The sequence below is a fragment of the Talpa europaea genome, assembly GCF_964194135.1.
Source record: "Talpa europaea genome assembly, chromosome: 11".
NCBI classification, from domain to species: domain Eukaryota; kingdom Metazoa; phylum Chordata; class Mammalia; order Eulipotyphla; family Talpidae; genus Talpa; species Talpa europaea.
The window spans coordinates 35,387,881-35,412,775 of record NC_140078.1 but is presented as its reverse complement, the minus strand read 5'-3'; the positions used below and the strand labels follow the sequence as shown (position 1 = coordinate 35,412,775).

At 45.6% G+C, this 24,895-nt stretch overlaps 1 protein-coding gene across 1 annotated transcript in view; it reads right to left on the bottom strand.

Moving 5' to 3' along the window:
* The window catches only part of SLC24A3 (solute carrier family 24 member 3), a gene marked incomplete at its 3' end in the record, with an annotated part of 433,413 nt that overhangs the window by 3,039 nt on the left and 405,479 nt on the right, over positions 1-24,895 (bottom strand). The window contains exons 13-14 of the mRNA XM_084247026.1: positions 22,799-22,913; positions 21,623-21,735 (exon numbers count right to left, since the gene is read on the bottom strand). Of these exons, the coding sequence (XP_084103152.1) occupies positions 21,623-21,735; positions 22,799-22,913 (228 nt within the window). The remainder of the gene's footprint in view (positions 1-21,622; positions 21,736-22,798; positions 22,914-24,895) is intronic.

The following is a 24,895-nucleotide window of genomic DNA, read 5'->3' as shown; positions in this document are numbered from 1 at the left end:
GGGCCAACTGATCTGTGATTCTGATACAAGTACTGACATAGAGAAAGCAAAGGTTAAATTCACTTCTGATCTTCAAGGGTTCAGGGGATGGGACTTTGACATTCACTTTTCACCACTATTCTTGGAAACCTTTATATGCCTCTAGGTTCGCGAACCATAGCCCCTTCCCAATCTACATAGTCCTGCTGAGAGTCAAACTCTCACTTGTGCTCACAGAAAGGATAAATGAGGCAGATGGATTGCTTTCACTAGAGAAGCAAGTGGTGACTATTAGTAGGAGTGGTTTGGGGACTTTCTGATAAGATTCAAGGTATATATTTGACACCTTTTACCAGTTCATTGCCAGGGTTGGGGCATGGGAATATGTGAGGGGGGATCCCCAGTGATGGGTATTTTGGTTCATCGTTTGGTGACTGGTCATCACATGCTCTAAACAGTCAAGCTTTCCTGGGGGACCCTGGAGTAATGTTCTCTCATAGGGAAAATATGCTGGACTCTCTCCTCTTGCTATACAACCCATGTGAGCCAACCATCTAATGGACCCCAGTCTGCAATTTATTCCCAACCACCAAATACTTTCCTAAGAATAAAGGACTCAAATCTTATCTCTATGATACTAAAGCAATGGGTTGACCCGGTTAATTCAGTGCAAAAAATTGGGGGATCTGCCTTATCCCAGTCCAACTGGTAGCTTAACTTCCCATAGACCCTCAACAGGTTGTAAATAGATTTTCCTTCTTTCATTGAAGGAGTTGGTATAAAGAGGCCAATACTTAGGAATATATCACAAACACCTTGGACTGAAATAAATTCTCTGCCCAAAGTATTCTGTGCACACTGACCCTGTGATAATCCCAATGTACCCTGACCAGTGTTGAAGAGGAGAGGGGGGCTTCGCAGAGCAAGATGGTGGTGGCCCCTATGTGGGGTGAAGAACCCACTGGCACAGTCCTCTTGAGGCATTAATTTTATTTTCTGTCCCTAGTTTTACTGAGATTTAATTGACATACATTATATAAGTTTAAGGTATATAATGGGTTGAAATGTTGATACACTTACAAATGATTACCACTGTAGCCTCCATCATGTCACATAATTACCATTTTTTTAGTGAGAACATTTAAGATCTACCCTTTCAGCAACTTCTCAGTATATCATACAGCATTATTAACTACAGTCACCATACTGCATATCAGAGCCCCAGCACTTATTCATCTTATCACTGGAAGTGATTGGGTTGACCCTGACTCTTAATTTTAGCATTGCATGGATTCTTGCTCTCTAAGCTCCAGGGTCAAATCCTTGTCAGCAACAAAAATTAAGTAGAATGATTTCCTGCTCATAAGAATTGAGCAGAATGATTTCCTGTTCTTAAAAAGGCAAGAGCTGGGGCCTCCCCTGGTGGCGCAGCGGTTGAGCACGGGGCTGCGAAGCTGCCCACAGCCTCTGCAGCACCAGTTTGATCCCTGGCCGCTGGTGAGGGTCCCACATAGCACGACAGACCTCTCCTGCCGCGTCCGCTGCTCCCCTCAGCAGTGTATTTCGTCAGTCTGCCTGTTCTGTTCTCCACTCTGGCTCTGGTGAATTCTCTCACCCTCCCGTGCTTCTGACTGTACCCAGTGCTTGTATAAATAAATAAATAAATCTTTAAAAAAAAAAAAAAATAAGGCAAGAGTTGGGCTTCCCTGGTTGCGCAAGTGTTAAGACGCAACCTATGAAGCTGTCCGCAGCCACTGCAGCACAGAGTTCAATTTCCGGCCAGCCAGGGAGCTACCCACATGGCAGAGCAGACCTCTCCTGACTCGCCCGCTGCTCCCCTCAGCAGTGTTATTTCGGTACATCTGCCTGTTCTGTTCCCCACTCTGTCTCTGGTGAATCCTCTCACCCCCACCAACACCTCTGGCCTGTACCCCAGCTCTTGTATGCATAAATAAATAAATCTTAAAAAAAAAAAAAAAAAAGAAGGCAAGAGCTAGTGAGAGCAAAGCTCCAGGCAGGAAAGTTTTTCTTGGCCAAGTCTTTTTTTTTTTTCTTTAAGATTTATATTTAGTTATTTGTGCACACAAGAACTGGGGTATAGGCCAGAGGCACAGGTTGGGGGAGTACTCTCTGGTGAGAGGACTCACCAGAGACAGAGTGGGGAGCAGAACAGGCAGATCTACTGAAATACACTACTAAGGGGAGCAGCAGGCAAGACAGGAAAGGTCTGATGCACCATGTGTGTCACCTTCTTGGCCAGGAGTCAAACTCATGCTACAGTGGCTGGCGATAGCCTGATAGTGGTGAGACTTTAACCCAAGTGCGGCCAGGGAGGCCCCTAGCCAAGTCTTTTAAAAGTGAATCATGGGAGCCTCCCCGGTGGCGCAGCGGTTGAGCGCTGGGTTGCGAAGCTGCCCAAGGCCTCTGCGGCGCCAGTTCGATCCCTGGCTGCTCCCCGGCCACCAGAGGAGGGTCCCGCATGGCGCCCAGACCTCTCCTGCCGCCTGCTGCTCCCTTCAGCAGTGTACTTCGGTCCTTCTGCCTGCTCTGCTCCTCGCTCTGGCTCTGGTGAATTCTCTCACCCTCCCGCGCTTCTGACTGTACCCAGTGCTTGTATAAACAAAACAAACAAACAAATAAAATAAATAAATAAAAACATGCCTCTATTAAAAAAAATAATAAAATAAAATAAAAGTGAATCATGGTCAACTAAAGCTTTTGAACTTTACTTTTCCTGTATTCACATAAAATCTCAAAGAACTGAAATTCTAAATCTGGCTTGAAACGTTAAAACAACTTTTACGGGATTCTGAGTGTTTTTCACTTTTTCACCCTTTTCTCTGGCGTTGTTCTTTGGTAATGAATATGCAGCCAGGTGGGTATTTCTGTTGTTTTCATTAATGAGATCTAGGGTCTCAAAGCCTGTACTGATTCCTTGCAGTCTGAACCCACAATTCCACACTGAGGCAACAGTCAGCAATTAGGGTGCCTATAGTCGGAAATGAGTAACATCCCCCAGCCACTGGAGACTGTGGGTGCTATGGGGCATGGGTGGAAAAACTATGACCCATGGACCATCTAGTCCATCACCTGTTTTTACAAATAAAATTTTACCAGAACTGGGCCTCCCTGGTGGTGCAAGGGGTTAAGACGCAAACTATGAAGCTGTCTGCAGCCTCTGCAGCATGAGTTCGATCCCTGGCCAGCCAGGGAGCAACCCACATGGCACAGCAGACCTCTCCTGACTCGCCCGCTGCTCCCCTCAGCAATGTATTTCAGTCAATCTGCCTGTTCTGTTCCCCACTCTGTTTCTGATGAATCCTCTCATCCCCCGCATCTCTGGCCTGTACCCCAGCTCTTGTATGCATAAATAAATAAATAAATCTTTAAAAAAAAATTCAAAAAATTTTTTATCAGAACTCAGCTCACTCATCATTTATGGCTGCTTTCATGCTACAGTGGCAGAGCTAAGTAGTTTGACAGAGACAGTATGGCCCCACAACACTTAAAATATTTCCTCTCTGACCCATGCCAAAAAAAGTTTGCTGACCCAAGATTTAGGGCACTGCCTTCAGCTCATGCTTCCTTGCTTCTGCACCCCTGCTTAGTCAACTTACTTGCTGAATAATCATGGATTAGGAAATTCTGCCTTAGTTTTAGTTTTCTGCCTTAGTTTTCTGCCATGTGAATGGGGGTGACATATCAATAGTTTCCACCTCAGGGGGAGGCTGTGAGGATGAACTGAATTAATCCATGTTAAAAACCTTGACGTGGGCCTCCCCGGTGGCGCAGCGGTTGAGCGCTGGGTTGCGAAGCTGCCCGCAGCCTCTGCAGTGCCGGTTCGATCCCCGGCTGCTCCCCGGCCACCTGAGGAGGGTCCCACATGGCGCGCAGACCTTTCCTGCCGCCCGCTGCTCCCCTCAGCAGTGTACTTCGTCAGTCTGCCTGTTCTGCTCCCTGCTCTGGCTCTGGTGAATTCTCTCACCTTCCTGTGCTTCTGACTGTACCCAGTGCTTGTATAAATAAATAAATAAATCTTAAAAAAAAAAAAAAAAAAGCTTTCCCACTGTTATAATCAGACTATTAGGCAGGGAAAGCATTTAAAAAAAATAAAAAAAATAAAAACCTTGACGAGGACCAGTGTGTAGTAAGTTCTCAGTAAGTCTGGGCCATTATTGTCCATCTCATCACTCACAAGTTACCTGACCCCACTTCCCTGGCACCCCTGATCGCTGCTTAATAAACTCAACAGGCAGTCCCTGGTCAATGCCTCAGCAGATGAAAACACCATGAGGGTTGGGCCTCCCCAGTGGCGCAGCGGTTGAGCGCTGGGTTGCGAAGCTGCCGGCGACCTCTGCGACGCCGGTTCGATCCCCGGCTGCTCCCAGGCCACCAGAGGAGGGTCCCACATGGCGCGCAGACCTCTCCTGCCGCCCGCTGCTCCCCTCAGCAGTGTGCTTCAGTCCTTCTGCCTGCTCTGCTCCCTGCTCTGGCTCTGGTGAATTCTCTCACCCTCCCGCGCTTCTGACTGTACCCAGTGCATGTATAAACAAAACAAACAAATAAATAAATAAATAAAAATGCCTCTATAAAAAAAAAAAAAGAAAACACCATGAGGGCAAGAACACATCTGACTTCATCCTCCTCCCGGTACAGGAGTTCTGAGAGATACTGACTGCTACCCCTGGAAGAATTTCCTGACATAGGGCCTCCCTGGTGGCGCAGTGGTTGAGCGCTGGGTTGCGAAGCTGCCCGCGGCCTCTGCAGCGCCGGTTCGATCCCCGGCTGCTCCCGGAGGAGGGTCCCACATGGCACGCAGACCTCTCCTGTCGCCCGCTGCTCCGCTCATCAGTGTACTTGGGTCCTTCTGCCTGCTCTGCTCCCCGCTCTGGCTCTGGTGAATTCTCTCACCCTCCCGCGCTTCTGACTGTACCCAGTGCTTGTATAAATCAATCAATCAATCTTGTATAAATAAATAAATCTTTAAAAAAAAAGAATTTAAAAAAAAAAAAAGAATTTCCTGACATAATGCAGGCTCCCTTCCAGTCTTCCTTCCCCATTTTATTCTTTGAGTGTGTATAGCATTTCCCCCACCCCACCCACAATTAAGGAAGTTTCAATCATTCCAAGAGGTTGAAAGAATTACGCTATCTTATTTTATTTTTTTAACAAGCTTTGTTTTACACAGCAGATTCTAGCATACTTCACCCTCAAACACTTTAGCTGGCAGCTCATTACATAGGGCTCAGCTGTAATTCACGGGTCTTTTACTTTTGTAGATACAATTTCCACATGGTGAAATTCAGCTGTTTTCTTGAGAAGGGCTGTAGGGTCAGGTAAAAACTATCAGGCTTTTCTGCCCTCCCGCTATCAGGATAGATGACGGAACCCTGTGGTCCTGAATGCATGCCTGATGGTGGGCATCTGGAGTAGGGTGTGGGCTGAGGTAGATGGGATTCACCTGGGCTAAGACTGGGCTTTTAAGTGCAGCATCACGGGGACGCCAGCAGAAGCAGAGAAGCTGACAGCAGAGAAGCAGAGAGAACGCTGGAGAGCCCAGAAAGGGTGAATGAAGACTTGCTGGGGGCCTGGATCCTACCTGCCATATACCCAGTAAATCCCAATAAAAGCCTGCAAAAGCCACTGAGGGCTCCAGGACTCTGACTCCTCCTGGGTGCCCCCCTCCCTTCTGCTGGGATCATAGAAAACCTGCCCTGTGATGTGGCCTTTCCTGCCCCTACAAGTGCACACACTATGTAGCCCTGTAGGGTAAGGTAAAAATATCAGGCTTTTCTGTCCTCCTGCCATTAGGATAGATGAGGGACCCTGTGGTCCTGAATGCATGCCTGCTGGCGGGCACCTGAAGTGGGTACACCTGGGCGGAGAGACTGAGTTTATAAGGGCAGCGTTACAGGGATGCCAGCAGAAGCCAAGAACGACCAGAAGCCCAGAGAAGCAGAACTAATGGAGAAGCAGGGATGAGAGGGAGGGAGGGAGAGAGAGGGAGGGAGGGAGGGGGAGAGAGGAAGGGAGGGAGGGGGAGGGGGAGAGAGAGAGAGAGGGAGAGAGAGAGAGAGGAAGAGAGAGGGAGAAAACGTGAGAGAAGGCCAGAGAGCCCAGAGTGAAGACTTGCTGGGAGGCCTGCTAGCCTGCCTGCGCCCCTGCCTGCTTTGTACCTAGTAAATCCCAATAAAAGCCTGCAAAAAAGCCACTGAGGGCTCCAGGACTCCTCCTTTACCCAGTGTCTGCTGGATCAGAAAACCGCTCTGTGTCCATTCCTGCCCCTACAAGCCCAAACTGCAGCCACAATGCAGAGTACTTGGCGGGGGAGTTCTGTGCCCTCCCATCTCTCCCCAAGGGGCATCACTGCTCTAAGCTTCTCCTTAGGAGGCTGATTTAGCCCATCCTGGAAACCTTAGGAGACGGAACCCAAGAATGCGCACTCTTATGTGAGCTTCTGCTCAGGGTAACTTTTAAAGACTCCTGTGTGTTTTGCATTGCATCAATGGCTCATTTCTTTTTATGAAAGCACATTTATGTTATAGAGGTTGGTTTAAACACCCCTATGGGTGGACATCTGGGTTGCTTCCAGATGGGGTGTTGAAGGGTGTATTAGTTTTATAATTTACAAGATATGAAACCTACAATGGTTCCTCTTCACCCATCAGAGAACTATTAATGAAGAGAATGAAGTGAGCCAGGGACTCCGCTGGAGACCTCAGGGGCACTCTGCTCCCAGCACCTTTGGAAGAGCATCTTCCTCATCTTCGAACACTCCTGTCTCCCTTTTGGGCCTTGAGTCTGGGCAAGTGAGGCACTGACTGGCTTCCCACCTCCACTCTGCCCACCCTCCCTCATTGCTGAAGCTTCTTCTAAGTTCACTAGCCCTTGCTGGCTCCTTTCCTCATCTGATTGGATCTCTTCCTGCTTTGCTGCATCTGTGCCTGCCTGGTCGTCGTCGCTAGTTCCAGTGTTCTGAGGGCAGACACTTGGTCTTGGGTTTCCTCTCATTCCAAAAAGCCACAGGGAGCCTGATCCAGCCATCCCCATACAAGTCAGAATCTTTGAAGCCAGGGATTTGGGATCCCCACTCACACCGTATTGCACACGCCTTGTGTTTAAATGAGCATCTGCTGGTAATGCTGAGCATTGGAGGCGTGTATGTGTGTGTGTGTGTGTGTGTGTGTGTAAGAGTGAGGGGCAGAGAGAGAGGCATAGAGAGAGACAGAGAGATAAAGAGAGAGGAAAAGAGAAGGAGGGATGTAGGAAGGGGTGGTGAGGCTGGGAGTAAGGGGCAAGAGCAGAGAGTTGGAGAGGAGACTGCTTATGTAAAGATTGGCTTTAAGTTGATCATTTTGTTGTTGTCAAGCAACACAGTCTGAGGGCAGCAAAAACATTTTTTTTTTTTTAAATTGAGGCATACTTTGCACTCAGTAAAATACACACATCTTCAGTGTACTACTGGCTAAGTTTTAACAAAAGTGTGTATCCATGTAAACCACTCTCAACGAAAATACAAAACATTTCCATCACCCAAATAAAGTTTTGAGTGCAGCAAATCTCAGTTCCCTCAAAAACTAGTTTCTTGGGGCAACTTAAGGCAGAAACAGCACCGCCTATCTGACCGCTGGACTACCTTTGAAAAAGTCTTAGTTCCAACCTTGTGGTGTTGATCTAGACAATGGTTTCTCTGCTCCCAAATGCAAGGTCCATTAGAGATAAATGCAGAAATCCCCAGGGCACTGCTCCTATGAGAGCCTGCAAGGCACAACTGGATTGCTCAGGGCTGATGTTTAACAATGTTTTTTTTCCCTTGCCTTCAAAAATATGCATTTTCATTCTTCAATTCCTCTTGGCAGTTTTTGCAGAGAAAGCAGAAGGCTGGTTGGCTCCAAAGTTAACAGGAATTTAGTCCATGATGTATGTACATTTTTAGTATCAATGCACCCACAGAGACACAATTATACCTAGTTTCATGCACACGTGTGGGTCACAGAACAGTTCACTGAATCCTACACATTTTGGGGATCCCAAAACCCTGACCTCAAAAATTCTGACTTGCCCCACATTACAGTTAAAAATCTCTATGGCTTAAGATCAACTCCACCCATCCAGCAAATTCTTGTAGGAAAAATAAGAAGCCCTGGATTTTTGCTAATTTTTTTATAACTTGGAACACATGTTGTATGTCGCTTTGCATTTTCTCATGTCGGTAATTTGGACATTTGTTTGGGTGTAGTTTCCAAATGGATATCTAATCTTGACATTACATTGTGAAATATTACTAGGTGGGACTCTCTTACCTTGAACAAATAAATTAGGTCAGAAAGTGAAAAAGCCTATAGAGAAGAAGCACTTCAGTGCAGCTGGTGCCTAAGTCCTCTCCAAAGTGCTCTCACAAACACAAGGTGCATTTAGTTCTACGGGCAACTCTGTGAGGTACGGAGGGTGCGTTTTGTTTCCCCCGTGGAAGCTTAAGACAGCTGAGATTCAGAGAAGTTAAGCACTTAGCCAAGGCCATGAACTGGTGAAGGGTCAACTCTGCATTTAGAGTTGGGTTTTGACTGTAAATTCCAGACAATTCCTTATAACCGAAGGGAACAGGCCTTGAAAAGGTATGGTCTCTGGTTACCTGCTAAGAACCCTCAGTAGTGGCATCTGGGCCTTTTCTGCCTATCATTTCATTTTTTTTTTTAAAGATTTATTTATTTATGCATACAAGAGCTGGGGTACAGGCCAGGGGTGTGTGTGGGGGGTGAGAGGATTCACCAGAGACAGAGTGGGGGACAACGGGCAGATTGAGAGGGTGAGAGGGATGGAGGAAAGGAATAGAAAAAACTGAAAAGGAGGTGCGCCACAAGACAAGAAACCTGGCTCACAAAACCAAGTGGGGGTAGAAGGGATTAGCATAGCCATTGACACAGCCATGGAAACCAAGATCCTTAGGCCACAACGTCTAGATTACAAAGAATAGGATTCAAGCAGGTATCAGAGCGCGCATCCAAAGGTAAAGATAGACCTCTCCTGGCTCACCCTCTGCTCCCCTCAGCAGTGTGTTTCAATCTGCCTGTTCTGTTCCCCACTGTGTCTCTGGTGAATCCTCTCACCTCCCGCACCTCTGGCCTGTACCCCAGTTCTTGTATGCATAAATGAATAAATCTTAAAAAAAAAGAAAAAAGTAAAGATATGGATATTGGGCCCATTGTGGAATCTCCTATCCCTTTCAGACTCTACATAGTTATCCAAAATCAGCAACTAACCTGAAGGCTCATAAGTAGTGACCCCTCCCCCACAGAAGAGGACTCTATCAGTGCAGTCTCTGCACAGGCTCAGGGCAGCACTCCTTCTGCCCACCTGTGTCTCTGCAGGTGCTTCTTTCCACCAACTGTCTCCCTTTGCAGGGCAGCAGCCTCCTGCCTGCCCGTGATCTGTCCATGCCGGGGCTTCTCTTCACTGACCTCCCTCGGTGGAGACCGCTCTCCCCAAGGCTACCCTCCTGCAACCATGCAGGCCTCTCTCAGCAAACCTGTCTCTTTCAGGGCAGCTCTTCCACTCGCTTGAGTCTATGCAAGTGTCTTTTACTCTCTTGTCCCTTTCCCTAATAACCCTGCTCTTTAAATATAACTAATGTCTCTGTCTTTTTTTTTTTTTTTTTAAGATTTATTTATTTATTTATACAAGGCCTGGGTACAGTCAGAAGTGCGGGAGGGTGAGAGAATTCACCAGAGCCAGAGCGGGGAACACAATAGGCAGAAGGACTGAGGTACACTGCTGAGGGGAGCAGCAGGCCAGACAGGAGAGGTCTGTCGAGCCACGTGGGACCCTCGCCCGGTGGCCGGGGATGGAACTGGCGCTGCAGAGGCTGCGGGCAGAGGCTGCGGGCAGCTTTGCAGACCAGTGCTCAACTGCTGCTCCACTGAGGAGGCCCAGCTAACATCTCTGTCTTGTAGAGAAACTCGCCTGGGAACTCGCTGCACGTCGCTGAAGTGGGAGCTCTGGTGAAACCTTTCCCAGAGTGAACCCAAGGACCCCGCACTCCAAACCCACTGACTCCAAAAACGACAACAAGAGGATTCACCAGAGACAGAGGCGGGAACAGAACAGGCAGACTGACTGAAATACACTGCTGAGGGGAGCAGTGGGCTAAGCAGGAGAGGTCTGCTGTGCCATGTGGGTATCTCCCTGGCTGGGGATTAAACTCGTGCTGCAGTGGCTGTGATAGCTTCATAGGTTGCGTCTTAATCCCTTGTACCACCAGGGAAGCCCTGCCTATCATTTCTGTAAGAGTCCTGAATGAACTGTGAAAACCACAGAGTAGCAGATGCTGTAGGGGCCCCATGCACATCCCCTTACAACTCTACCCACCATTTTGGTGGGGCCAGCAGCCTCCCAACTGTGCCTGAGAACTTTTTCCTGAATCATGGAAGTGCCCCATGGCCCTCCACCAACGCTGTCAGGAGCGGGTGCATAAACACCCTAACTCCCCTGCCCCTCAGATGGATTGTTTTGAGGAGAGGAGTGTATACAGGTTCCCAGTGCCCAAGCTAGCGTCTTAGCTCCAGCCACTCCCAGTGGAAATGGGCTTGCTAACTGACCTCCCCCAGCCACCTTCCCTCTGTGGCTCACCTCCCTACTCTCCTGCTGGACCTTCCTGTCCCTCCTGAACCAACTCCTCACCTGGATTCTTGTCCCAGGACTGAGTGGTTTCTGGAGGATCTACTCACTGATAGACAGAAACAGCTTCAGACCTTGGAGACCCAGCTAAGTCCTTCCCCGGGTCCTGTAAAGATGCTGCTTTCCCTCAAATAGTATCTCATTTTCCTGACACCTAAAATCTAATGGTCAAGGTTCATCATAAGGAGATTGATGGTGTCACTGTAGCTCCCAGGAGCTCTGTTAGAACAACTTTGAGAAGAATCTCTCATTGCAATGCCATCAGACGATCCCCATGTTACCTGTCCAGGTCCTGTGGGAGTACTTTCTAGACTGGCTCTGACAGTGACCTTCTGGAAGTCTGTTGATTTCTGGGGTGTCAAAATATTCTATACGTAAACTGTAGCTCCCAACATGACCTTATTGAAGGTGGGGAAGGAAAAGCTCACAATCTCTTCTAATGAGTCTATATAAGCCAACTGTAGCACCCACTGCGCCTGGGGGCTGGGGCAGATGGTTTCAGAAAAAGGGAAAATGGTCCTGTTGGTTGGAGCAGTGTCCAGGTGTCAGGCATCTGATTTGGGAATGCTTGTAATAAACAGGTCAGAATGGACTGGTTCATGAATTCACCCCACACAAGTCCTCTGTGGGAGCTTGGGGGTGAGGGTAGCATTAGCTCCTGCCCTCACAGACAGGCACATCAGAGATGACATCCCATGTGATTCTAGAGGGGGTACATTTGGCTGAGGGGAGGATTCTTGGGGGAGGTGATGGTTCATTGACAGTGTTGACTTGCCTCCTCCTTGTAAAGAATTTCCAAACCATAACAAAAGCATGCCAAGTCAATCTTCTAAAATCCTTCATGGTAGTTAGAACAGAATCTGAGCTTCTCACAATGGCCAACATTATTTTTCTGTAGAAGAACTAGGGTATAGGTCAGAGGTGCTGGGGAGGGGGTGAGAGGATTCACCAGAGACAGAGTGGGGAGCAGAACAGGCCGATTCATTGAAATACACTGCTGGGGGGAGCAGTAGGTGAGACAGGTCTGCTGTGCCATGTGGGTTAGCTCCCTGGCTGGGGACTGAACTCAGGATGTAGCAGTGATAGTACTGAGACTTAACCGCTAGGCCACCCAGGGAGATACTCCCCCCAAAATCTTGGATAACCAGGTCCTTGCCTCATCCCAGCAACATACCCCATAACAGATGCTCAGGGGCTGCCATTAAATCAATCACCAAGGCCTTCTGGTTTTCTGTTATCTCTTGTTTTGTCTCCCAAGTTCTCTAGCTTTACAGTTATGACTGAGGCAGAGTGAACCGGGTCTCATCCTCCCTCTCCCCTGTTAAGTGTTTTATGTCCACCCTCTTTCTACAGATTTATGGCAGGCACAATATTTCCCTTCCCCTTGGCTTGGTCACGTGCTATGTCCTGGGCAATGGGATATTAGTGGACTTAACACAAACACAGGATTAAAGTGTATTTCTATAGCTGAGGCAGTTGGTCTCTTGCGCTCCTGCCTTTCATCACAAGAACAACTTGTCTCAGGCAGTCACTTGTCCCGAGAGGATGAGAGACACATGGAGAAGACCCACTTGAAGCTTGGAGCCAAGGCCAGGTTGCCAAATACCTGTCATCTCACAGATGTATGAATGAGGAATGCATAACAGTATACGCAGGCTACTGAGCTCCAGCTTGTTAGTTACACACAATCATGGCAGCAGTAATAACTGATACAACTACCTGCTACTTCCTCTCCTGTGGGGCCTCATGACTGGCTTTGCTGCAGTCAGCCTCGCATGGTCTCTGCCCTTTTCCCTGCAGCTGTCAGAATCTTCTTTAGAAAAGTCACTTAGGATCATACCACTCCTCCTTGAAGCCCTCCTTCTTCCCGTTACCACGGCTCACTGTGCTGTTCCCCACATGGCCTCTCTCTGCTTCTGGCTGGAGTCCTGCCATGCATTCCTCTACTTCTCCCTATTCCACCCTCCACACCCTGGCCCCAGCCCAGGAGCTGCCCTGTATCCTTTGGTGATAAAGCTTTCTTATATCTTGGTTCTCCACAAGTTGTTCCTTCTGCTTGGGAAAATCCTCTCAGCCTCTTTATCTGCTTGGCTCCCAATAATCTCAGATTCTTGGGTTGAGTGTCACTTCCACACAAACACTCCAGGTCCCCTATCTCTGTCACACGCCTCACACCACCTGCACAACCAGTGCTTAGGAGAGAGTGCATCCTGCCTTGCCTTGGAACTGCTCTTTTCACTGTCTCCTCCCAGAGGCTGCAGCTCCAGGAGCACATGACCATGTCTTCCCTGCTCCCCGCAGCATCCCCAGTGACAATCACCAGCTTAGCATGCAGTTAAGTGTTCAACCAAAGTCTGATCAGGGAGAGAAAGAACTAAGCCGAAGGTGGATGAGAACCTCTTTGATCACCTCTTCTTTTATCTTTTTATATCTCTGTGGATTCTGGGGTCAAATGGGCTCTTGATTGGAGAGGGAAAAAGAAAGTCTCTCCTATTTCCTCCATTGCTTCTCAGTTTCATTTTGCCTTTCTAAATCCTGGCTCAGGAATCTGAGTTTTGCCCTGGCTTCCTAGAGCCTGCCTGGTGATTTTCTTAGTTCTGTTACAGGACGTGGACCAGACATTCATCAGCATAATGGGACAAGAAGTACTCAGTTTCCAAATTTTGACTTTTAGAAATATGTCTTATTTTGGGCACTTAGGTAGCTATCTGGCTTCTGAGCAAGCCACAAGTGCTAACAAATGTCAAAATCTGTAAAACCGGATTCATTACTTGCTGTCAAATGCCTGGACCCAGTACCATGCACAAAACAGCTGTCTTGGTGGTAATTATCCCATAATTATGACTTGGAAACCTCATCTAGTTGCGATGGAGAAATTGCCTCAGAATTGCCAGCAGGTCTCTTGTGAGGGTGGAGAGGTTATTAAACCCACAGGCTGCTCAGATCTGATGTCAGAAAGGCAGAAAGATGCCCTGGGTTTACACTGTGCTAAAGCGAAGGAGACCGCTGAGTGTACTTTTGGAAATGAAACCTCTCACGGGAAAAGCTAGAGGCAGAAATGAGGGAAGATCAAAATCCTCGTGCCAAATAACCTCCCACATTTGCTTCTCTATGAATATGGAACTATTTTTCCAAGAGACTTCTGCATTTCAGCATAAGGTTACACAGTGTCACCAAAATGTGGCTGGATGTGGGGGGCCGGGCATTGGAGGGTCTCATGAAAATCAGAGAGGGATCCAGAGACTGAAAAATAGTAATGTTCCTCCTGCTTTCCACACACTCATTTCATTTTTGTTGTTCACAACTCAGCACAGAACTTACTTCCCAGCCCAATTAATTGACAGTGATATGTGGCGCTGGCCATACTCTATCACATGCCCCATCTCCTTATACTCTATCACATGCCCCATCTCCTTATCTTCCTAAGCCATTTACTCTCTGATGTTAATGAACCTGCGGATTGTCTCTATACCCCTCATTCTTGGAGGGTGGGTCTAGCCTACCTAGTTCATTCTATTCCCAGCACCTTACCAAGTTCCCGGCACATAGTAGGTGCACAATAAACATTGATCGAGGAACTCATTCTTTTTTTTTTTTTTTAAGATTTATTTATTTTTATATAAGAGCTAGGGTACAGGCCAGAGGCATGGGAGGGTGAGAGGATTCACCAGAGACACAGCAGGGAGCAGAATAGGCAGATGACAGAAATACGCTCCTGAGGGGAGGAGCCAGGAGCAGCGGGCGCAACAGGAGAGGTCTGCTGTGCCATATGGGATTCTTGCTGGCTGGGATCGAACCCGAACTGCGGAGGCTGCGGACAGCTTCACAGCCTGGCACTCAACCCACTGTGCTACCAGGGAGGCCTGGAACTAATTCTTGTCCTCTTTAGCTGTTGTCAGGATTAGATGAGACCATGTCTACATGGTGTTCCACCCACTTGCTCACCCATCTCTCCACCCATCCAACAAGCATTTTCTCAGCACATTCTGAGCACTGGGCACTGTGTAAGCACAGAAAAAAACACTAAATGCACCAAGGTGGCAGGAGCTGTGGTGTGGATGGAAAATATGGAGTGGACAAGACCTCACGGTCGTACTCTCGTAGCAGATGTGGTGTGGGTAAGTCACCCTCAGATGAAGTGGGGAAGAGAATGGGCCAACAGTGATGTGGGAAAGAGACTCCAGCATGGGTGGGGGCGGCAGGGGCACAGCGTGAGAGGATTAGAGGATCAGGCATGTGGGTAGGACTTGGAGTGTACACTTTGGCGCCTGAGGCTTCCTTTTTTGTTGACTGTCCTATCAATTGATGAGATCAAACTATATGAGTAAAATGAGTAAAAAGTAGACTTATAAAGAATGCCACTAGGGTTGGACTGTCATTCCCCTGACTGAGCTCACCTGGCAGTACCCTGCTTCTTGCTCATTTACATTTTAGTTATGAGCCATTTGCAATGAATATGTTTCCTGGGAATGAGGAGGATCACTACTTCTGAAATGCAGGATTCTAAAATGCACGGCTATTTAACTGAGACAATCATGGGATGCCTAATAGCTCCCAAGTTATGAATATTACTGAAAAATAAGTTAACTGAAATTTTTTCCTCTGATTTTTTTAAAGTTCAAAATGAAATGTCCTTTTTTAACAAAAGGTACCAAAACAATTAGGGATCCACAGACAAAAGAGTGAATTTGTATCCCTAATTTATGCCATCGTGAAGTATGGGTCTAACTTCAACTTCATGAACTGTTTATAGAGGATATGATTGAATTTCTGCGCTCAAAAGAGAAGCTGACATTGGATGTTTGTATCCCTTGAATAAAACGAAGACCTCTCTGGCACTGGTTACAGAAAAAGGAGCATTTGGATGAAAATACAACGTGACACACCTTCCCTAGTCTTCCCACCCAAGGTGTCTCCAAGAGCACTCCCCTGTGTGCCACACCGTAGACCCTAAGCTGGAAGTGGCTTGCATTTCCCTTTCCCCTTCCAGATTAAAGGGAATCTTCAACCACAGGATTAGATGTTCTCCTTGTATAATTCTAGCAGAGTGACCAAATTATGTCATCTGCAGATGGAAAACATGAATTTGGGCCAAACATCAATCAGGGCCTGAGTTTGTGACTTCATGACGTCACCCTGTTATTAGAGTTTGGGACCTGAAAAGGGTATGTTCTCATGTCTGTGGGTATTACTGACTTGAGAATTACATTTAATTTTTTGTTTATTAAAGAGTGTTAGGAGATGTCAGAAAGGGAGGGAATGAGGCAGGGCAGTAGGGGATCATTTATGGAAGACAATGTACCTATTTGAATTAGAATTTCAAGCCTGAAGGGCCTTCCTGGTGGCGCAAGGGGTTAAGATGCAATCTATGAAGCTATCTGCAGCCACTGCAGCACGAGTTCGATCCCTGCCCACATGGTGCAGCAGACCTCTCCTGACTCTCCCGCTGCTCTCCTCAGCAGTGTATTTCAGTCAATCCACCTGTTCTGTTCCCCACTGTCTCTGGTGAATCATCTAATCACCCACACCTCTGGGCTGTACCCCAGTTCTTGTATGCATAAATAATTCTTAAAAAAAAAAAGAATTTCAAGTCTGACATGTTCAGTCAGGAAGATTTACTTCAGGCTGAGTCTGCATTTTGTTTTTGAAAGTTTTCGATTCACCTTCCATGACTGTACCCTGTAATCCCAGTAAAGAAAGAGCAAATTTAATGGTTCGTAGGACACTTAAGGGTTTGCCTTCTCTGTTACTGCCTGTTCATCCTACCTGGATAGAATTGATGGGGTGAAAATCTATTATTCATGGGTTGACTTGCTAGGTTACTAACTTTCTTTTAATCTTTTTGCTTCTGCTTTTAAGCCACCTGAGAAGACAAGAGGTTGTACAAATTCACATAGGTCTGTATTTTATTTCTTTGTAAATTTAATAATCAGTGGGAAAGTGAAATAGAGGAATAAACCAGGTGAATTGCTGATGAACTCACAGATCCATATCTGGTGCTCTGACCTGTACTAAGGGGATTGGAAGTCTGGCAGTTTGGGGGTGTCAATAAGATGGCCCAGAAAATGAAATGAGAGACAAAACACTGCATTTAGAAGAGTTAGAGCACCTGGAAGGAGGGATGAACAACCAAGACTGAGTATGACCAAGGAACACTAAGGGAGACCAGATATTTCCTAAGGTAGGTTGTACCAACTGCAAAACTTTTGCTCATAGTGGGATAAGCAGGCTGGAGGCCTGCGCTCAACTGAACCACAAGGGAAAACTGAATGAAGGCGCTGGTAATCTCCTTCCCCACCCTTTGCTCCTGCACCATTCTGTCTCACCCCAAAAATAAAGGTTGACCCCAATTTAAAAATTTATATGTATATAGGTTTGAAGGGGCATCGAATTACTACTCTATACATGCCCTCATTTATTAGCTTGGACATAAAACTTCCCTCAACTTTTGGTGAGAGCTAATGCAAATGCAGTGGCAGTTCTAACCATAGGTTCTGATACTCAACACATATTTTCGTGGCTGGAGTGTGTACAGGTACTTACTATCTGTCTTGAGAAGCACAGCCTCACAAAGGTTCCTGTGGTCAGAATATGAGTGCACCATGAAGCTACCCCCAAACCTCAGGAATGAAATTAGGACAAATTAAAATGCAAGGAGTGCTGTCATTTTGAAAAATAATTAGGCATGCATAACATGCTTCCAAATATTCATAGTCTATAAAGCAATTTCAACTTTGGGAAAATGATCAAAAGAATTCGTCTTTAATGTAGAAGCTGACTTAAGTACAATATTTATGGATTGTCCAAAATCTATAATATTGATGTATAAAGATGCCTGTGGTATCATTATTTGTGACAATAAAAATTTTATGTAAAATTAATGTCTACCAGCAGCAGCATGATTAAATTTTGGCATCATCAAAAAATTAGGCTGCTTTGAAATTGATGCTTCTAATGGGAATTTAAGGGTATTTGTGTTTGACATAGAAAGAAATATAAAAAGCAACATATAAAAATTTACAGTGTGATCTCAGCTACATAAATCAACCTAGAAAGAGAAAAATATGCTGAAATGTTCATAATTGATGTCTGTGGGTTGAACTATGTATGATTTATATTGTATCTTCTGAAGCTACAGTATCTCAAGGGCAGCCATGAGTCATATGTGGCTATATAAATTTAAATAAATTAAAATAAAATAATTAAAATCTAGCTATTCACTTGTACCAGTAATATTTCAAATGCTTAAAAATCTCCTGTAGCTGGGGGCTACTACAATACATTCAACAGTACAGCTAGGGTATTTCTGTCATTACAGAAAGCCTACCAGGCAGATGTTGCTCTAGTTTTCTCTAATTTTCTATGAAGATCATGAACTATTCTTATAACAAAAGGTACAAAAAGTAAAGTTTCAGATTAGTTGTCTGTAGAAAAAACCCAAGAGCTTACTTTAAGAGTGGCAAAACATATCAAGTGACTTGAATTATAAGGAAAGGGCAACACAACTTTAATGGGAGAGTTGAAACACAGCAACAGTATTGCTCTCAGCTTGACTACAGGAAAGTTGTGTTAACTGGAAGGGACTACCCACATGTGACCCAGAAAAGGGAGCTCAAAAAGGCAGGATTGGTCTGTAAGGCCCAGGAGGCTGGAGAAGAAAGGGAGGGCAGCTCAGCCCATGTGCTCTGGTTAAGTGGCAGACATATGCCCTACAATACGGTAGTAGGGGTGGGGACAGGTGAGGATGCCTTGGACAATTGCAGCCCTCCAACCCAAGTAAAAGGTTATCTAGATATCTTTGGATTCTACTCTCAACCCAAAACTCCAGCTGACACTGCAAATGCTCACTGACATCAGTATCTCCTCACCTTCCTCGACACATAGCTACAGGACATTCTGGATACCCTTGCATCTAGGTGGGAATCTATAGCTTGTCTGAATTATGGGTTGGAGCAGAGAGGACACATAGGCCCCATCACAAAATGATCTGCATCATCTTTCATGCCCTCGCTTTCTCTGCTTGTTATGTGACTCTTGGAGAAGGACTCCAAGATGGTAGAAGCACATGGTGGAATAAGCCCCAATTCCTGAGTTTCTGCTTGAAGATTCCATGGGAATTGGCAGAATAAAACATCTGAAGTGGATTGTCAGGAAGAAATAATACTTCTTTTTTTGGCTACCTCAGTGGAATCTTGTGGGAGTTATCTAGAATACAGCAAGTTATATTTATTCTGACAGATACAATTCTAATTTGACCTTCGTGTGGAAGGTGTTAATGCAGGTCTGTTACTGAATCCCATATGTCATCATGGGAGCCTGGGACCATGTGGATCCTTGGTCATTCCTGAATACATGGCCCTTGGGTTGGTTTTTCTGTTGCTGATGGATGATGTTGTATATACTGGTAGCAGTGGGGCGTGCTGCTCTGGCTCGTCAGTGGTGTTGAGTAGCCACAGGTGGTCTTTGTGTTGGGAGTCTGAGCTTTGTTTTCACAACTACTCATGTAGCAGACATGTGTATCTACCTGCCTAGCTGTCCATAAAAGTCTTAGATTCCAGTGGACTTCCCTGGACAGAGATATCTCACACATGTTCCTGTAATTCAGTGCTAGTGAGAATGCCTCCTGTGTGACCCGTGGGATAGCACTGGAAGTCTGCATCTTATCTCTCTTGACTTCTGATGCATTTCATTTTCCTACTACTTTTATTCCAGTCTTTGTTATAATAAACCAAGCCAGGCCTACAGCCTGCTATTGAGTCATGTGAGTCCTCCTGGTGAGTTAATAAACTCAAGAATGGTCAAGGAGTTCCTGAAGTGCTTCACAGATGTTTCTCTGGGAAAACAGCACTCATGCTTTTGTCTGTCATTGGTATAGCTTACTACCTACCATCTATTAACATTAGAGCACATACATGAAGCTCTTGGGAATTTGTTTGATGTGAGCTAATGACAATCTTAATGACAATCTAATGACAAGAGCTAATGACAATCTTACTCTTTGAAGAATTTAGAACATTATCTAGACCACCCAATGGACAAAACGCCCTCAGTGAGTGACCAACTTGGATGACATTCCTTCAGTGTCTCTCTTAAGTGTATCACTGAACATGAAACAAGATGAACCCAATTCACAGATTCAGGACAAGGGTCAGTGAGACATAAACAAATGCTATGAGATTCTGTTTGTTGTTGCTGGATTTCCAGAAAGGAATCCTGAATGGAATAACAATTGAGACAGACCTTGAAGAACAGACATCATTTAAAATGGGAAGAGTGATGGGGAGTGTGTACATTTGAGGGTAAGGAATCTATGGAGGAAAGACTTCAGCAGGGAAATGCAGGGCACCCTCATTGCTAGTTGGTGCTATTGCTAGTTGGTGTTATTCAATGTCAGAGCAGTCAGGGAGGTATGATATTAAGGCATATTGTTGGGAGACCATGAAACCCAGCCCTTCTAGTGGATAACTGTTTGCTTTATAGTTAAACAAGGCTAAAGAGTGCTTCTTCTGGGTTTAGGACCCAGGGTAAAAACTCCTTGTTGCTGAATATTTCATAAATGTCATCATAACTTTTCTAAATACATGTATCACATGAGTTTGAATGTCATTATTTATTATGAATTATCAATTGAGCATCTTGCTGATCTGGCCCTGCTTACCCTCTACCTTACCAGGCTCACTCTGTTCCAATTACATGGGACTTCCCTCTGTCTCTCTATCACACCAAGTGAACCTTTGTATCAGGGCTTTTGCACTGTCTTTCCATTTGCCTGGGATGATTTCGGTCAATTTCCCATTGGCTGATTCATTCCAGTTTTTCAGAGTTTAGCTTATAGTCATTTTCTGAAGCAGCTTTCCCCAGATCTCCCAATGAAATAGGGCCTCTCTTAACCAACTCACTAAGCAGTATCATAGACAATGGAGAAGAAACCCCTGATCTGCTGAACACATTCAGCTTTCTTTCATTTTCTTTTGTCTATCTTTACCCTCTGATGAAATCTGTCAGTGAGCAGGTAACTTCATGTGAACCAAAAATATATGGTCTTTCTGTATTATAACTTGCTTTGATAAAATGAGTCCATGTTTTCTACAGAATATACAATTACCGACAACATATTGCTCAGGAAGACTGAGCGGACAAGTAGTAACACATTTAGAGTAGCACCCAGGATGGGTTTCGGTGTAAAAACTTCATACTCTTATCTTCTGGATACAGGGAGGAATCTCTTCTTATGGTTTCTCCCTTGGTCTTTGACAATGTTGAGGACAGAAGCTTCCATTAGCAGAGGGGAACACTTGGGCAAGTTGAGAAAGAGCTTGAATATCTACCTGGACCACCTGGTTCCCTATCTGCAAATCTACCTGAGGTCATGATCAGCCCAGCCTAAGGAAATGGTGCAAAGCCTGACTGTAGCTAGATCCCTGGCAGAGATGGTGTTTTGTATTTTGTGCCCCTACTAACATGAATATAAATATTCTGCATGCAAAACAAATATACTACAGCAGAGATTGCCAAATCATGACCCATGGGCCAAATCCAGCCCACCACCTGCTCTTGCATAGCCCTTGAGTTAAGAATGTTTTTTTTTTTTTTACATTTCTAAATGATTGAAAAGAAATGAATCATAATATATCATAATGTGTAAAAATTATATGAAATTAAAATTTCAGTTTATAACAATAAATTTGTATTGAAACAGCCATACTCATACATTTTTTTTTTTTACCCTGGGCTGTTTTAAGCTACAACAGGAGTGGAATGGTTGTGACAGAGAGCACAAAGTCTAAGGTATTTACTATTTGTCTCTTTACAGAAGAAGTTTGGAAGGATGTGGAGAATTTGTTTCCTCCTCTTTCCTGTTAATTTCATACTCCCTTTGCCCTGAACAAAGTCACAGGGACTAAGGTCACCAAAAACGGAGTCCATATAGCCCTGGATTGAAAGAGAGTCATGGAGAAAAACCACTTACATAGGAGCCGTAATCCACAGCCAGGGTCTGCAAGGCCCAGGGGAGACCAAGGCCAATGAGAATGTCAAATACGTTGCTCCCAATGGAGTTGGACACAGCCATGTCCCCCATGCCTGCAAGGACAAGAAGTCACGAGTGAGAGAGGTGACATCAGGGGAGCACAGGGCCCATGAGGGACTCTCCTAAGCCTTCGTTCTGACAGTCAGAGAACAGTTTCGCTAACTCACTATAGATTGACATCAACTTTAAATCAACAAGCTAGTCTAGGCTAGGAGAGAAACAATATCACATCCAATCCAACAGTTGAGTTTATTTCAAATGTAAATGTAGGGGATTCAAAGCCACATGTAATTCTGAAATATCTCTATAGAAAGGGATAATTCAACAATTCTATAGTCACTCACCAGCTCATCAACCCATACACTTCACTTCAGTATCCTCTCCCAAATGCTCTTGGCTATATTCAAGTCTTCTGAATAATTGAGCAGTATTAAGGAAAATATTATAACTGGTGGAATTTCATGAGGACGTCTAGAGGACACTGTGCTAAGCTCTGTAGCTACACACTGTGTTTGCTGAAAACAAATATCTTTTAGCACAAATCAGGCTTATAAATTTTAGTGGTTTCTGGGGAGAGGCATGGCCATCTGGGATGGGAAAAATGTGAGTTTGGTTTGGAAGGAAGGAAGAGTCCATCATACACATAAGACTGACCTCTGGCAACTGCCACTGTGATGGGTACTACAGCTGGGAAAACCCTGGCTAAGCCTCAGTTTCCTTACCCATGGAAAGAGTGTGTGATTGTTCTGCCCTCAGAGTTGTTATTTCAGCTAAACAAGGCAATTTCCCTAAGCTGCTTTGCCCAGTGAGCAGCACTCAGCAAAGTTTCGCTAGCAGTTTATTTAATGCTATTCCTAATAATAGGACTGAAATACAACCTTCAGAAGGTACTGCTGGCACTACCCAGGAACATCTCGCCTTTCTCAAGGGTGGGACTTTCTGGCTTGTTGTTCTGTTCTTCTGATGCCAGGAAGCCTTTTGAACAACATGGCACTGAAGTCACACATCATTCTTTCCAAGCCAGGATTTGGTGCCCTGGTAATTGCCACCAGTGCCCTCCACCCTCCTCCAAATGCCTTCCTTCTCTCCCCCTCCTCAAGCCACGGGAGGCCCCACCTTGTCTGGCCACGATGAGGCTGGCCATGCAGTCGGGCACGCTGGTTCCGGCTGCCAGGAAGGTGATTCCCATGATGACATCAGGAATTCCCAGAGTGTAACCAATGATGGTGACCTGGAGGAAGCAGGAAGAGGCGCTGAGCTGAGAGCAGATGAAAGACCCACCTGCTTGGGATCCTCCAACTAAGTACAAAAGGTTACACTCTATGCAGTGTCTCCAGCGGGCAATATCTGCTCTCCTGTATGAGGGTAGAGAACATGGCAGGGGGCAGAAGGGGTAGCAGGTCAGGGGGCTGGACAAGTTATGGAGCCCAGGTTTTCCAATCAAAGGTTGGCCTTTTTCAATTGTTCCTTTCAGGCAAGGCAGGCGGCACGAGAGAGGGGAAACAGTTTCCAGAAAAAGGGAATATTGGACAAATATTTGAACTCAGGATGGTTGTGGGAAATCCAGAATGGATGACAGTCATGCTATGCTGAGAGTTTGAGCATCCATGTCCCAAGATGCATAATGGGAATTTCTAAGAACTGGAAAGGGGTTGGACGAACATCGTCTAGTCTTGTATGAAAAGCAGTAAGCTGCTGTTTTCCTGTTTTCTCTTCCTTAAAGCCTGGTGAAATCCCCTTGGTCAGCATCATCTGCGCAAGTCATCACTCACGTTGACTGAATGCTCAGGCAGTGATGTTGATGAGGCTTATGTTAGTTAATTTGCAGCAACTCTATGGAGTGGTGCTAGTATCATCTCCATTTTCCCCCGAAGGAAACTGAGGCTTCCGGAAGCATTTGCCCAAGGCCCATTTATTAGGAAGTGGCTGCCCCCTGCAGTCAGGCTCATTTTACACAGCAGGCTGGTGTAGCTAGAGGGTGGAGACAAGCCATACCTGAGAAGCTATTTCCATTATGTAAATGAGCTCCTTCTAGCCCCTGATTTCCAGGTGAGAAAATGGAGAGATAGGCAACTGGGGAGATACCGTGATGAGGGGGACAGCGGCAAAGCAGAGGTAGGTAGAAAAAGAGAGAATTCTACTACATTGGCCTAAGGAGAGGATAACTTGCAAGAGCTGAAATGATTAGGTCATTTTAGGATGCCACTTGGTCTCCCTCACTTTCTGTAAAGTTACAAGAAATGCAAACCACATGTTGTAAGTAGCTCATTTTCCTCACTGCTCCTCCCCAGTGACCCATCAAACTGTGACTTTGCTTCAAGGTCACAGTCACTCCTCCCCAGTCCAAAGTTTTGGGGGATGTTAGTTAAATCCTTGAGATGCCTGGTTCTCCCCTTGCCAAACCAGAACATGTATCTCCATGTGCCTTTGATGCTGAATTGAACTTGGGGTGGCATTGGGGCTGTGTTCCACTCTCCAGGAGGAAAGTGAAATACAGAAACACAGTATTTATTGCTGCTCTGAGGAGCCTTTTGTGAAATGGAGCTACAAGTGTCCTGGCCAGTCCTTGTTTTTTCCCTTCTAACCTTGAGTCTGGTCCCTGCAGGAATCTGGCTGTTATAGGTGGGGCTTGGCTTGGAAAGGCACTGCCGACCCTCTGCTCCTAGATGTTATTACCGTGTTTGTTAGTTGAGTGTGGGGGTTCTCCAGGTGGCTGGCACCAGGTTCCAAGCTTCTCCTTGTTTTCTCTCTTACTCTCTGCTATGCCTCAGAACTTCTTTACACCCTCTTCCCTCCCAAAGGAAAGAAGCAAACAGAAGGAGGGGGAACCTCAGACTAGTGGGATAGTTTGGGTGTTAATGATCTTAGAAAATACCATCAAATCAGACAGTCAAGGACACTGACACTAGTCCCCAAACCTGGAACAGAGCTGGCACTCAACAGACATACCAAATAAAAAAATCTGTTTGTGATGCTGAATGATTATAAGCTAATTGCAGGTTTGCAATTTTGCTATTACCTCCAAAAAAAAACTTTACAGTTTTTTTTTAACTTGAGTTTAATTCTGCAGAATTTATACTTCATTTCCATCCAAGACTGACTTAGAGATTCATCATTCTATCATAGCTTTTAAGTTTTGCACAACTCCAGTTCCACTGAAGTGGTCATAAGTGGGTGATGAGTTCTGGAAGGCTGAGTTTCCTAAAGTGGCTT